General features: G+C 36.1%; 1 protein-coding gene across 1 annotated transcript in view; it reads left to right on the top strand.

Annotated features, from left to right (window-relative positions):
• Positions 1-12462: 12462 nt before the first annotated feature.
• LOC126234539 (uncharacterized) overlaps positions 12463-15606 on the top strand; it is a 39487-nt gene continuing 36343 nt past the window's right edge. The window contains exon 1 of the mRNA XM_049943235.1: positions 12463-12592. Coding sequence (XP_049799192.1) covers positions 12548-12592 — 45 coding nt within the window. The 5' untranslated portion in view covers positions 12463-12547. The remainder of the gene's footprint in view (positions 12593-15606) is intronic.

The raw sequence follows: 15606 nt of genomic DNA on the forward strand, positions 1-15606 counted from the left end.
TACTGGGAGATGAAGAATCTTGCACAGGATAGATTAGCATGGAGAGCTGCATCAAACCAGTCTCAGTACTGAAGACCACAACAAGAATAACGATAACAAGTTTTTTTCCTAGCAGAAATTTTATTTTACTTCTTAATTTTCATCTGTCACTTTGAGATGATAAATCAACTTCACTTTCAACAGAAAAAGATGTTACGTGACACCCAAGGAGTCTCAGCGTCTTTGTCACTGCTGGAATTTTCTTTCATGTTTTCAACCTTAAAGTAACCCATATGTATTGTTTTCATTGAAGCCAGTAGGCTGTATTAAAATTTGATTTATAGGGATATCTTGAATTAGGCCCCGAGAAGTAAGTTCACTCAAACATATTATGCAATATTAATCATATTTGTTTAATAAATGACAATTGATAAGTGTCATAAAGAAACTATTGTCGAGTATTTTCCTAAATGTGTTATTGTTTCAGTTTTTGCTTTATGTAACTTTTGGTGTGAAATTTCTTCTTTTTCATTTTCTTCCAGCAGGAAGTATAACAATAAATCACAATCAATAATTTGTAAAAAAACACATGTCTATATACAGAACCGTTTACAGTTCAGCTGCAGGCTACTTGTACATGGCACAGTCAGGGAGCATGCTCAGATAAAATACTTAACTTCTATTTTCTGCATATCGTAGTGAGATGTGGCTTTCGTTCCAACTGTAAAAAAAATTCAAAATGAAGCCACATTTAGAACATTGCAACTTGTCGCGGATATAAAATAGTTCCCCGTTTGGATCTCTGGGTGGGACTCATCAGGAGCCTGTCATCCTCATGAAGAACAAAACTGATTTCTATGGGTTAGAGTGTGGAATGTTGGATCTCTTAGACAGATATGTAGATTAGAAAATTTAAAAAGGAAAATGGATAGGTTGAAGGTAGATATAGTGTGAACTAGTGAAGTTTGGTAGCAGGAGGAACAGGACTTCTGGACAGGTAAATACATACATAAATACAAAATTGGATAGGGGTAACTCAGGTGTAGGTTTAATAATAAATAAGAAAATACAAATGTGGATACCTACTATGAAAACCATAGTGAACACATTATCATAGCCAATATAGGCAGAAAGCCCACAACAACCACAGTAGTACAAATTTATATGCCAACTAGCTCTGTAGATGATGACAATATTGAAGAAATGTATAATGAAATAAAAGAAATTATATGCATGGTTAAGGAAGACGAAAATTTAAATGAGATGGAGAACTCGAATTCGATAATAGGAAAAGGAAGAGAAGAAAAAGCTGTAGGAGAATATGGCTTAGGGGAAAAGAATGATAGAGGAAGCCACTATCTGGTAGATTTTACAGAGAGCATAATTTAATAATCACTAACACTCTGCTTAAGTACCACGAAAGGAGGTTGTATATGTGGAAGTGACCTGAGACACCATAAACTTTCAGATTGATTCTATAAAGATAAGAGGTTTAATAATGAATAAAAAATAGGAACAACGATCAGCTACTACAAATGGCATAGTGAACGCATTATTGCAGCCAAGATAGCCACAAAGCCCACACCTACCACATAGTACAAGTTTATAAGCCAACTAGCGCCACAGATGACGAGGGGATGAAGAAATGTACCATTAGATAAAAGAAATTATTCAGAATGTCAAGGAGACGAAAATTTAAGTCATGGGGGACTGGAAATCGATAGTAGGAAAAGGAAGAGAAGAAAAAGTAGGTGAATATGGAATGGGAATAAGGAATGACAGAGGAAGCCGCCCGGTAGAATTTTGCACAGAGAATAACTTAATTATAGCTAACACTTGGTTTAAGAACCATGAAAGGAGCTTGCATACGTGGAAGTGGCCCAGAAATACTGGAAGGTTTCAGATAGATTATATAATGGTGAGACAGAAATTTGGGAACCAGGTTTTAAATTGTAAGACATTTCCAGGGGCAGATGTGGACTCTGACCACAATCTATTGGTTATGAACTGTAGATTAAAACTGAAGAAACTGCAAAGAGGTGGGAAGTTAAGGAGATGAGACCTGGATAAACTGAAAGAACCAGAGGTTGTAGAGAGATTGAGAGAGAGCATTAGGGAACAATTGACAGAAACAGGGGAAGAAATACAGAAGAAAAAGAATGGGTAGCTTGGAGAGGTGAAACAGTGAAGGCAGCAGAGGATCAAGTAGCTAAAAAGCCGAGGCCTAGTAGAAATCCTTGGATAATAGAAGAGATATTGAATTTAATTGATGAAAGGAGAAAATATAAAAATGCAGTAAATGAAGCAGGCAAAAAGGAATACAAACATATCAAAAATGGGTTCGACAGGAAGCGCAAAATGGCTAAGCAGGGATGGCTAGAGGACAAATGTAAGGGTGTAGAACCATATGTTGCTAGTATATGATATATGCTGCATACAGGAAAATTAAAGAACCTTTGGAGAAAAGAGATCCACCTGTATGAATATTAATAGCTCATATCGAAAACCAGCCTTAAGAAAAGAAAGGAAAGTAGGAAGGTGGAAGGAGGATATAGATGGTAAGACTGATACTGCCTACAGGAATATTAAAGAGACCTTTGGAGAAAAGAGAACCACTTGTATCAATATCAAGAGCTCAGATGGAAAACCAGATCTAAAGAAAGAAGGGAAAGCAGAAAGATGGAACGAGTATATGGAGGGTCTATACAAGGGCGATATACCTTGAGGGTAATATTATGGAAATGGATGAGTACGTACATGAAGATGAAATTGGAGACATGATACTGTGTGAAGAGTTTGACACAGCACTGAAAGACCTAAGTCGAAACAAGGCCCCAGGAGTAGACAACATTCCATTAGAACTACTGATAGCCTTCAGAGAGGCAGGCATCACAAAACTCTACCATCGGGTGAGCAAGATGTATGAGGCCGGCGAAATACCCTCAGACTTCAAAAAGAATATAATAATTCCAATTCCAAAGAAAGCAGGTGTTGAGAGGTGTGAAAATCACCGACCTATCAGGTTAATAAGTCAAGGCAGCAATAGTTACACGAATTCTTTACAGACGAATGGAAAAACTGGTAAAAGGTGACCTTGGGATGGATCAGTTTGGATTCCGTAGACGTTTTGTAACACTTGAGGCTATACTGACCCTATGACTTATCTTAGAAAGTAAGCTAACGAAAGCCAGATCTACGTTTCTAGCATTTGTAGATTTAGAGAAAGCTTTTGGGAATGTTGACTGGAATACTCTCTTTCAAATTTCTGAAGGTGGCAGGGGTAAAATACAGGGAGCGAAAGGTTATTTACTATTTGAACAGAAACCAGATGGCAGTTATAAGAGTTGAGGGACATGAAAGGGAAGCAGTGGTTGGGAAGGGCGTGAGATAGGTTTGTAGACTATCCCTGATGTTCTTCAATCTGTGCACTGAGCAAGCAGTAAAGGAAACAAAAGAAAAATTTGGAGTAGGAATTAAAATCCATGGAGAAGAAATAAAAACTTTGAGGTTTCCCAATGACATTTTAATTCTGTTGGAGACAGGAAAGGACCTCAAAGAGCAGCTGAACAGAATGGACAGTGTCTTGAAAGGAGATATAAGATGAACATCAACAAAAGCAAAACGAGGAAAATGGAATGCAGTGTAATTAAATCAGGTGATACTGTGCGAATTAGATTAGGAAATGAGACACTTAAAGTAGTAAAGGAGTTTTGCTATTTGGGGAGCAAAATAACTGATGATGGTCGAAGTAGAGAGGATATAAAATCTGGACTGGCAATGGCAAGGAAAGCGTTTCTGAAGAAGAGAAATTTGTTAACATCGAGTATAGATTTAAGTGTCAGGAAGTCGTTTCTGAAAGTATTTGTATGGAGTGTAGCCATGTATGGATGTGTAACATAGATGATAAATAGTTTAGATTAGAAGAGAATAGAAGATTTCGAAATGTGGTGCTACTGAAGAATGCTGAAGATTAGATGGGTAGATCTTGTAACTAATGAGGAGGTGCTGAATAGAATTGGGGAGAAGAGGAATTTGTGGCACAACCTAACTAGATGAAGGAATCAGTTGGTAGGACACGTTCTGAGGAAACAAGGGATCACAATTTAGTGTTATAGGGAAGCGTGGAGGGTAAAAATCGTAGAGGGAGACCAAGAGATTAATACACTAAGCAGATTCAGATGGATGTAGGGTGCAGTAGTTACTTGGAGAGCTGCATCAAACCAGTCTCTGGACTGATGACCACAACAACAACAACAACAACAACAACAACAAGAAAGACAAGACAGAGATTTTTGAACTAGATTTTACATTTTAAGGCATTTCCAGGGTCTGTTGTGGACTCTGATCACAATGTGTTCGTTACGATCTGTAGATTAAAAGTGAAGAAATTGCAAAAAGATACGAAATTAAGAAGATGCGCCCTGGAAAAGTTCAAAGAACTGGAGATTGTTGAGAGTTTTAGATGCAGGATTAGGCAATGGATGACTAGAACAGAGGCAAGGCATGCAGTAGAAGACGAATGGGTACTTTTGAGAGACGAAATCGTTAAGGTAGCATAGGATAAAATAGGTCAAAATACAAGACCCAGAAGAAATTCTTGGATATCACAGAAGATATTGAATTTAATTTATGAAAAGAGAAGATTTTAACGTACAGCAAATGAAGAAGGCGGAAGGGAATACAAATGTCTAAAAAATAAGACTGATAGGAAGTAAAAAATTGCTACGCAGGAAAGGCAAGTTAACAAATGTAAAGAATCAGAAGCATTTTTCACTACGAGAATGATAGATTCTGCCTACAGAAAAATTAAAGAGGTCTTTGGAGAAAAGAGAAGAAGCTATATGAATATCTAGAGCTCAGATGGAAAACAAGTCCTAAGCAAAGAAGCAAATTTGAAAGGTGGGAGTATATACAGGGTCCATTCAAGGGAGATGAACGTGAAGGTAATATTATAGAAAGGGAAGTGAACATAGATGAAGATGAGATGGGTGACATGATACTGTGAGAAGAATTTGACAGAGTGCTAAAAGACCTAATTCGAAACAAGGCCCTGGGAATAGACAACATTGCATCAGAATTACTGATACCATTCGAAGAGCCAGGCATGACAAAACTATTCCATCTAGTGTGCAAGATTAATGAAACAGGCGAAATATCCTATGACTTCCTGAGGAATATAACAGCTCCAATTCCAAAGCAAGTGGGTGCTGACAGGTGTGAATGTTGCTAAACTATCCGTTTAATAAGTCATGATTGCTAATAAAAAAATAATTCTTCACTGAAGAATGTAAAAAGTGGTAGAAGACGACCTTGGATAAGTTCGGTTTGGATTCTGGAGAAATGTAGTAAAGTGGGTGTCAGTAGTGGCACTAAGACTTCTCAGAAGACGTGTTAAAGAAAGGCAAACTTATGTTTATAACAAATGAAGACTTAAAGGACGCTTTTGACGATGTTTACTGGAATACCCTCTTTGAAATTCTGATAGAATTGCAACTTGAGCAGAAACCAAATTATTGTATTAAGAATTGAGGGGTGTGAAAGGGAAGCAGTGGTTGAGAAGGAAGTGAGACAGGGCTATAACCTATCCACAGTTACATTCAATCTGTAACTTGAGCAAGCAAGAAATGAAACCAAAGAAAATTTCAAGTAGGGATTCAATGTCAAGGTTTGCCGATTACATTGTAATTCTGTCAGAGACAGCAAAGGACTTGGAAGAGCTGTTAGATAAAATGGGCAGAGTCTTGAAAGAAGGATATAAGATAAACATTAACAAAATCAAAATAGGGATAATGGCATGTAGTCGAAGTCAGTCAGATGATGCTGAGTGGATAAGATTAGCAAACGAGACACTTTTGCTATTTGGGCAGTAAAATAAAAGATGATAACTGAAATAGAGAGGATACAAAATGTAGAGTGCTTAAGGCAAGAAAAATGTTCCTGAAGCAAAGAAATCTGTTAATACAGGAATATAGATTTAAGTGTTTGAAAGTTTTTTTCTGAAGCTACTTGCCTGTAGTGTAACCTTGTATGGAAGCGAAACATGGACAATGAACAGATTAGACAAGAAGTGAACAGAGCCTTTTGAAATATGGTGCCATAGAATAATCCTGAAGATTAGATGGGTATATCTTATAACTGATGAAGGGAAGAAACGAGGAGACAAGAAATATGTGCTCAACTTGACTAAAAGAAGGGGTCAGTTGCTATGACATGTTCTGAGAGATCAAAGGATCACAATTTTAGTATTGGAAGGAAGTGGGGCAGGAGGGGTAAAAATTGTAGAGAGAGACAAGGAGATAAGAAGGGCAGACAGATTCAGAAAGATGTAAGTTGCAGTAGTTATTCAAAGTTGAAGAGGCTTGCACAGGATAGAGTAGTTGGAGAGATGCATCAAACCAGACTTCCGACTGAAGACCACAACAACAAGAAGGATCTTTTATTGTTTATAGCAAGCAAATCAGAAAACTCATTTCTCTCTCCTGGAAACCTTTCATTACATTCCTTTATGGTCTTCTCTCTTACTAGTGCTCATTACTTGCTTCCACCTTTTACAGTGTATCAAGCAACTGTTTACTTGTAGATAGGCCCACAAGCTAAAAGGCTTGGTTAACAAAGTAAAGAAAATGTATCTGTTTGCGTTTGGCTCAAACAAAACTATTTATTCAGTTTCAATACAGCAGATTTTACACACGTGCACTAAATTTTGCTGCATGGATTGCTGCCAAGTTTCCATTCCGTATACTCTCTATTCTGAAGTAATGTTGTGCTCATGGAGGCAAGAATACTTCCATGGTTGTGCTGTTATTTTTACGAAGTCGTTGATTGTGTTGTACACTTTCACTGTGCCAACCAGTGAACTTGTTCACTCAAATCATCGACCTATACCATTGAGTATAAATATCTATGGTGTGAGCATTTCGATAAGCAGAACGAGAATTCGGTCCACAACACTTGTTCCAGCTCAAGTCACTTGATATTGGGATGGCACATTTTAGCCTGTATAGCACTTAGAGTATGTTGAGTGTTATTACTTCACTGCTACAGACAGATCCCCTTCAGTGTACTGTGAGACTTTGTATTAACTTCTTATAGAAAACTTAATAATTTGAGACCAAAAACCGAATTTGACTTAAAGACATGAAGAGCAACAGTATTCTGCTTTTCCACTGTGGTATTGTAGCTCAGATTCCACTTTATTTGTGTTTGTTTGGTAACAGAATAAGAAGAGACAGCTGACAATATTTTTTTGCATCGCAATTGTTCATATTGCCAGATGACTGTTTTATTAATTACATTACAGTGAACTGTAGAAGGCGCTCAAGTGACATCAAAAAACGATGTATTTGGAACTATGAAATTGTTACAGTAAATACAGTAAGTGATTTCTACCACCTGCTTGTCCATTATTATTTTCAGTTTTTTCTGTATGTATCCTATTGCTTTTTATAGACATGTAAAATATCTATAACATTTTTTCGCCATCTCGATAGAAATGTAAAAGCATGCACTATGCACAAAAAAAGAAAAAATACGAGATCAATTGCTCGAATTTTGGAGTAATAATAGAAGTGTCAACTAACAATATTTTTATGTTTTCTATTGCACTGATAATATTGTTGACTTTGTTCTAATTAATTACTCGCAATTACACACTATAGGAAATTATCTCATGCAGAAATACATAGATACACACAAGGGTTTAAGAATCTGTATAAATTGGAAGAAATTGATCAGACTGTCATGTACAAATTTTACTTGCATATGAACATAGCACGAGTACACTGACTGGTAATTCACTGAAGCACATTCGCAAATTTATCTCGCACTCATCTTTTAAGCACATGGCGATAAAATGCAGAAATTATCTCTACAGTACAAGACTTTATAATACCATGTCTCGATATTTTTCAACATAAAAGGCCATATACGATAATGCTTTTGTTGTACATGCCTATGAAAAGTAACTGGTGCTCCTTTCATTTACTTCTCTTTACATCCATAGCAACGGCAATATCGCACCATAACTGTTCCTAAAACTCGAATATGCAGAAACGTATACAAAACGAGCCAATATGTGTGTTACTCAAGTTTTGCTATTACAGCAAATTGTAGACTAGTAACATCGTCCCAAAATCATGTGATTCGCGCGGTTTGATGAGAGAACATGCACAGTAGGCTATGCTCGCTCGATAGATATACATGCTATAGACTAGACCAAATATAAACTTACTAAAATTTGCAGGATTTGTTGTTAAAAATATGGCAAACAAGCTAAATCGCAATACTTGCATACATTTATTTATTTATTTAGCATGGGACCTGTGCAGTATTCAGAAAAGTTAAGAGGAAAAGATAATGATTGTTTGATCTTGCCATCAGCAGTGATTGTTACTGTGGGAAGAGAGGCAGAGAAGCTAATACGGTTGCGATTTCTGTCGTCTGGTGATGTTCTCCCAAAAGGCAGTGTGGTCAGTGATATAAGGTCAAATGTTGTGTCAGTAGTGATGCAGGAAGATTCGTTGCCAGTATTTAACAGACAGTGTTTTTCCTGCGAATCAGATCTATATTATTGTAAAAAGGGCAGTAATATAGTACATTAAAATTTATTGTCACGACAGAACAAATATATGCAATGCCAATTTGCACAGGAAAACATTTAGACAGACGCTGACAGAGTCAATTTTTTTTTATAATCGCTTATGTATGACGCACATAAGATGTCACTTTATTAAAAATAAGTTTTTCAAACTCTGAAAACGTCAGTTTTCTTATAACTTTCCAGCTTCTATTTTTTACTTTGATTGTAAACAATAGCAATCAACAAAATATTAATTATCTTTCTTAATTATTTCATTATGAATGATCACAAAATCAGAGCAACTGTGTAAATTTAATTATACAGATCAGTGGTTTGAGTTTGGTGGTTGACCCTATTTCTCTGAAATCTTGGTTATGTTGATTGGTACATTCAGAACAGCTGTATTCCATTGCAGACAAAACTTGCGACTGGTATTTTTGTGCAAATCATGTACATATGTTGTACTTGTGCTACGAAAAGGGAGGGGGGGGCGATACATAACTCTTTTCGAAATTATATACAGGGTAAAGTTCACTGATAGGTAGCTAATGTAAATTGATTAAAACGAAAATATAAAAGTATGATGCAGAGCTAGATTGAAGACTTATGGCATATAGACACTTGACATATATCGTCTGGTGGTGTTTGCACTACTCTTGCAAAATGTTTCCTACAGAATCACTTTGAAATGGAGTCCCTAGTACCAACTAGTGGGAGAATGAAATGTTAGGTTAAAGTTATAATGAAGAACACAGGTATTCAAGTCCTAGCAAGGTGGGAGAAAAATACTACATATTGTGGAAAGGGAGACAGACATTGTACCACATAAAAATAAGTGCAAAAAACAGACACACATGTTCCGAAAAATTAAGATAGAATTGAAAGTGGAAAACATACAAAACTATAAAATAATCTCTATCTGTAGTAGCTCATAAGTTTAATGTAATTATCTTGAGCCAAAAGTTGTATTTTCGCTCGAAATTGTAGAAAAGGAACAGCGCATTTTTAAACAAGGATGTGTACTTGTGTCTTTTGATGGAAACCAATGTGATACAGAAAACTAGGGAAGTTCCTTCATTTAAGAATTATATTTTGATTTACAATGCTACTGTTGTCTCTCATATCTTTCTAATTACTGGGCATTTGGTCACATTCATCGCTGCAGTCTGGGCCTTCAATTTGGGAGCAATTGCCTCACTTAACGGCTATGACATGGTAGCGGCCTAATACCAAACAAGGGCTTGAGCAATAAATATGAACAATTAGACGTGTTTGTAAATGAAACTATGCCTGATGTGCTTGGCATTAGTGAACACAGGTTATATGATGCCAAATTAAAACTTTTTAAACCTCTAAATATGGAACTAGCTAATAAGTTTTGCAGATCTGCTATCAGAGGAGGAGTGTGTCAATGTGTGTAAAAAGCACATTTGATTTGAATTCTGTAAATGTAAGTAAATATTCATTAGAAGAAACAATTGAATTATGTGCAGCATGTGTAAAGGTACCAAATGATGAAATTTATGTTATATGTTTATATAGGCTGCCAGGCAGAAACTTAAAGGTTTTCTTAACAAAGTTTTGTGACATGATAGATAATGTTTTATATCACACCTGAAAAAGTTAGTAATTATAGAAGATTTCAACATAAATGTATTAGCAAATAAGTTACACAGTAGACTATTCAAGTATACTCTGCTTGAATAAAATGTAAGATACCTGATAAACACTGCAACCAGGGAGACTGAAACATGTCAGTCGGCAATAGATAACATAATCACTGGTATTCATCTTTATGATCTCACATCTTCTGTTATTATAAGTGCTTTGTCAGACCACCATTCAGTAGAACTTAGTGTGGACATAAGAAAGGTTCCTACACACAGTTGCTATAGATATATTAGGATGAATACAGACCAAGATATAACTCATTTGAACAATATGCTAAGGAATGTGGATTGGAACAGTATTCTAACGACACATAGTTATCGCAAATTCTCAAGTGAACTATACTACATTCTCAACCAAGCCTGCCCATTAATAAAAAAGAGAATTCAGTCACATCCTGTAACCCAAAACTGGATATCAAGTTCAGTCACTGAGGGTAGAGAAAAACTAATATGGTATGAGTATGCTATGTTAAATGACTTGAGCAATAAAAAATTAAAAGAAGCGTTCAAAAATTATCTGAAATACTATGTAGTGTAGACCTCCTAATTTCGGAAAAACAGGAACATTTTGAAAGTGTCATTCAAAACTCAAATAATATCTCCAAAATATCATGGTCACTGGTAAATAGAGAAATACGTAAATCTGGGAAACATACAACTGAAAATCACTTGCTGATAAACAGCACAATAGAAACGGATCAGAATAGGATATCAGATCTATTTAACAATTACTTTGCTTCTGTTGGCTACAGCATAAACAATCAGCTTAAAAATCATAAATACAAATTCAGTGGAACACCAGTGTCAGGAAGTATATTTTTGACACCAACAAGCTAAAGAAGAAAGAATTAAAATAGTAAGTAGCTTAAAGAATTCCCATGCAGCAGGATATGATGTTCTTAGTCTGGACACTCTTAAGAAATGTATACATAAAATTGCATCATCTTTATCAACAGTTATCAACTCTCATATAGTAGATGGTCTATTTCCAGATATTTGAAAATTGCTCGAGTTGTGCCTGTTTTTAAAAAAGGAAACAGAAACCTAGTAGAAAACTTTCGAACCATTTCTGTTCTTCCAATAATACCCAAAATCTTTGAGAAAGTAACATACTGAAGAATCTGGAACTTCCTGGTATGCAAAAAAGTGATTTATAAGTGGCAGTATGTGTTGCCAAAGGGTCGTCCACCATTACAGCAGCATCCAACATCTTTCTAGGCTTACAAAAAGCATTTGACTGTGTTGATATGACTGTATTGTTGGACAAACTGTGGAACTATGGCATTCGAGGCACAGCCCATAATCTGATGAGGTCCTACATGACAAGTAGGAAGCAGTTCATGTCTATTAGCACTACAGAGGGAGCATATAAATCAAACATAAATTTGGTATTCCACAGGGGTCAATATTAGTACCACTTCTTTTTATTATTTATGTTAATGATAATCAGTCCATAAGAAAGCATGCCACAGCTATCTTATATGCAGATGATACCACGTTAATATGCCTCAATCCAAGCTATTCGCAGCTCGAAGTGGAATCCAATACTGCAACAGGCTTAATTCTGCAGTATTTTAATGAAAACAAACTAAAATTAAACACAAATAAATCTTTCTATATTGAATTTGATCTTGGGAGGAAAAAAACTCATGAATACCAAACTTTAATGCATGACGAATACATTAAAAAACAATACTTGACCAAATTTCTTGGCCGGACACTTGATGGAGATATAAACTTGTCTGACCATGTGAATGATATTTGCAAAAAGCTATGCACTACCATATATGTCCTAAGAAAACTGACACCTTTTTGTAATATCACCACTCTGAGGCAAATATATTTTGCACTATTTGAATCCCATTTTAGCTATGGGATAGAGGTATGGGCATCCAGCAGTAAAGGTAATATGAAAAGCGTACTTATCTTACAAAAGAAGGCACTTAGAATTATGGGAAAGAAATGTGCCAGGGAGTCCTGCAGAAATTTGTTTAAAGAATTTAAAATGCTAACTGTTCATAACCTGTGTGTACTGAATTAAATTTAGAAAAAGTTGTGTAGATAAAAGTGCCAGGCAATAATATGTAACTCTAGTAAGTAATTCTCTGACTTATCAGAAGACTGGAACAAAAAAACTTTTTTTGTAATCAGTTGATGTTGGATCAAAAATAAATAAATACCAAAACAACAGGTTTGTGAGAAGTTCTGGATGCGCCAATTACTGGCGCGAAATCTAAGGATACCCCTATTTGGCAATCAACAGGTCTTTCTTGTTTTGTTCTTAGCCAGGATTCGGACAAGAATTCGAATAAGTGGCGGGATGGTTACCGGGCTGGAGAGAGTAGTGCAGGATTTCGAAAATGAGGCAAGTATCTCAGTTGTAAATTTAAAGTTGTGGGCGACAGGTAAGCTCCATCGCGAGCAATAAAATTCACGTTCAGCAACATATATTTTTTAAATTTAATTGAATTTTTGTTATGGAACGTCTAATAAATAGATGCTCGAAAGACTACACTACAATTGTGCAAGAATTATCTATAGTTGTAAAAAAACTCTCTATCCAGTGGTATATTTATTATTATTTATAATTTTAAATGGTTATATTACAAACTGTTTGACCGTGAACGGCTTGTGTACAGCTCAATTTCCAATTAGATGGAAGCACTTTCGTACTATTTGCTTAGAATAGCTGTTTGACAACGACCAGGTATAAATTGCCAACAGAGTTTTCATCTACAAAATCAATCACAGAATCCCAAAATATTTAAATTTGACCTTTCAGATGGCCAGAGGACATGCAGAAGCTTGTTTGCAAATGACTTGTCTTCTTCTTCAGTCTGAAGACTGGATTTACGCAGCCCTACATGCTACTCAATCTTGTGCTTGTCTCTTCATCCCCCCCCCCCCCCCCCCCATATCTCTCTCTCTCTCTCTCTCTCTCTCTCTCTCTCTCTCTCTCTCTAAATTCTGTTTAGTACCTCATCATTACTATCATGTAATCTTCAACTTTCTTCTGTAGCACCACATTTCAAAAGCATCTGTTCTCTTTTTGTGTAAACTGTTTATTGTCCATACACTTCCGTACATGGCAACACATCCATACAAACATCTTGAGAAAAGATCTCTAACACTCAAATCTATATCAGATGTTAATGAATTTCGCATCTTCAGAAATGCTTTTCTTGCCATTGTCAGTCTAAATATTATATCCTCTCTACTTTAGCTATTATCAGTTATTTTGCTGCCCAAATAGCAAAACTTGCCTACTTTGAGTGTCTTGTTTCCTTATCTAATTCCCTTAGCATCCCCCGACTTAATTTGACTACATTTGATTATCCTTGTTGTGCTTTAGTTGATGTTCATCTTATATTGTCCTTTCAAAACACTGTACATTTCATTTAACTGCTCTTCCAAGTCCCTTGCTGTCTCTGGCAGAATTACAATTTCACCCGCAAACTTTAAAGTTTTTATTTCTTTCCCCTGAATTTTAATTCCCATTCAAAATTGTGCTGTGGTTTTACCACTTGCTCAATGTTCTGGTTGAATAACATCATAAATAGGCCACAACCCTGTCTCACTCCCTTCTCTACCACTTCTTCCCTTTCATACCTCTTGAATCGTATAACTGTCGTCTGGTTTCTGTAAAAGTTGTAAATAGTCTTATGCTCCCTGTATTTTATCCGTGCTATCTTCAGGATTTCAAAGAGTATTCCAACCAATGTAGTCAAAAGTTTCTGTAAGTCTACAAATGCTATAAACTTAGGTTTCTCTATCCTTAACGTATCTCCTAAGGTAGCCTAAGACCTACATTTCCAGAATCCAAACTGATCTTCCCGCAGGTCAGCTTACACCAGTTATTCCATTCTTCTTTAAAGAATTCATGTTAGTTTTTGTAACGATGACTTATTAAACTGTCAGCGACAGCTTTCTTTGGAATTGGAAGTACTACATTCTTCTTGAAGTCTCATACATCATGCACACTAGTTGGAAGAGTTTTGTCATGGCTGGCTCTCCCATGGCTATCAATAGTTCTGATGGAATATCTTCTATCCCAGGAGCCTTGTTTTGACTTAGATCTTTCAGAGCTCTGTAATATTCTTCTCACTTAACATATCTCCCATCTCATCTTCATTGTTGTCTACTTCCCTTTCTATAACATTACCTTCAAGTTCATCTCTTGTTAATACATCCTCTCTATAACCCTTCCTCCTTTCAACTTTCCCTGCTTTGCTTAGGACTGGTTTTCTGTCTGAGCTCTTGATAATCATTCTTTTCCACAAAGGTCTCTTAATTTTCCTGTAGGCATATGTCTTTCCCCTTGTGAAATATGCTTCTAAATCCTTAAATTAGTCCTTAACTTTTCCCACTTAGCCATTTTGCACTTCCTGTCAATCTCATTTTTTAAACATAAGTATTCCATTCTGCCTGCTTCATTTGCTGTATTTTTAAATTTTCTCCTTTCATCAGTGAAATTTAATATCTCTGGTGTTATCCTAGGATTTCTATTAGGCTTTGTTTTTTACCTATTGTATCCTCTGCTACCCTCACTATTCCATCTCTTACAGCTACCCATTCGTCTTTTGTATTCCTGTCCCCATCTCTAGTCAGCTATTGCCTAATGCACATTCTAAAACTCTCAGCAACCTCTTGTTCTTTCAACTTATCCAGGTCCTGTCTCCTTAATTTTGTACCTTTTTCCAGTTTCTTCAGTTGTAATCTGCAGCTCCTAACCAGTAGGCTATATAGTGATCAGAGTTCACATCTGTCCCTGGAAATTTAAAATCTGGTTCGTAAATCTTTGTCTAAGCATTATATAATCAATATGAAACCTTCCGGTGCTTCCAGGTTTCTTCCATGTATATAGCCTTCTTCTATGATTCTTAAACCAAGAGTTAACAATGATTAAATTATGCTTTGTGCAGAATTCTACAAGATGGCTTGCTCTTTCATCCCCCCCCCCCTCCTCTTCCCCTGTCCATATTCACCTAGTATCTTTCCATCTCTTCCTTTTCTCCTGTTGAATTCTGGTCCCCCATCACAATAAATTTTTGTTTTCTTCAACTATCTAAATAAACTTTATCTCATAATACATTTCCTCAGTCTCTTCATCTGCCGAGATAGTTGGCTTATAAATTTATACTACTGTGGTAGGCATGGGCTTTGCGTCTGACTTGGTTGTGATAATACATTCCAGTGTATGGGGTTCATACTAGCTTACCTGCATTCTTGTTTTCTTATTCATTATTAAACCCGCACCTTCATTACCCATGTTTGATTTTGTATTTATAACCCTGTATTCACGTGACATGAAGTCCTATTTCTCCTGCCACCAAACTTCATTCGTTCCCACTATATTTGATGTCAACATATCCATTTTCC

The sequence above is a fragment of the Schistocerca nitens genome, chromosome 2 (assembly GCF_023898315.1).
Source record: "Schistocerca nitens isolate TAMUIC-IGC-003100 chromosome 2, iqSchNite1.1, whole genome shotgun sequence".
NCBI lineage: Eukaryota > Metazoa > Arthropoda > Insecta > Orthoptera > Acrididae > Schistocerca > Schistocerca nitens.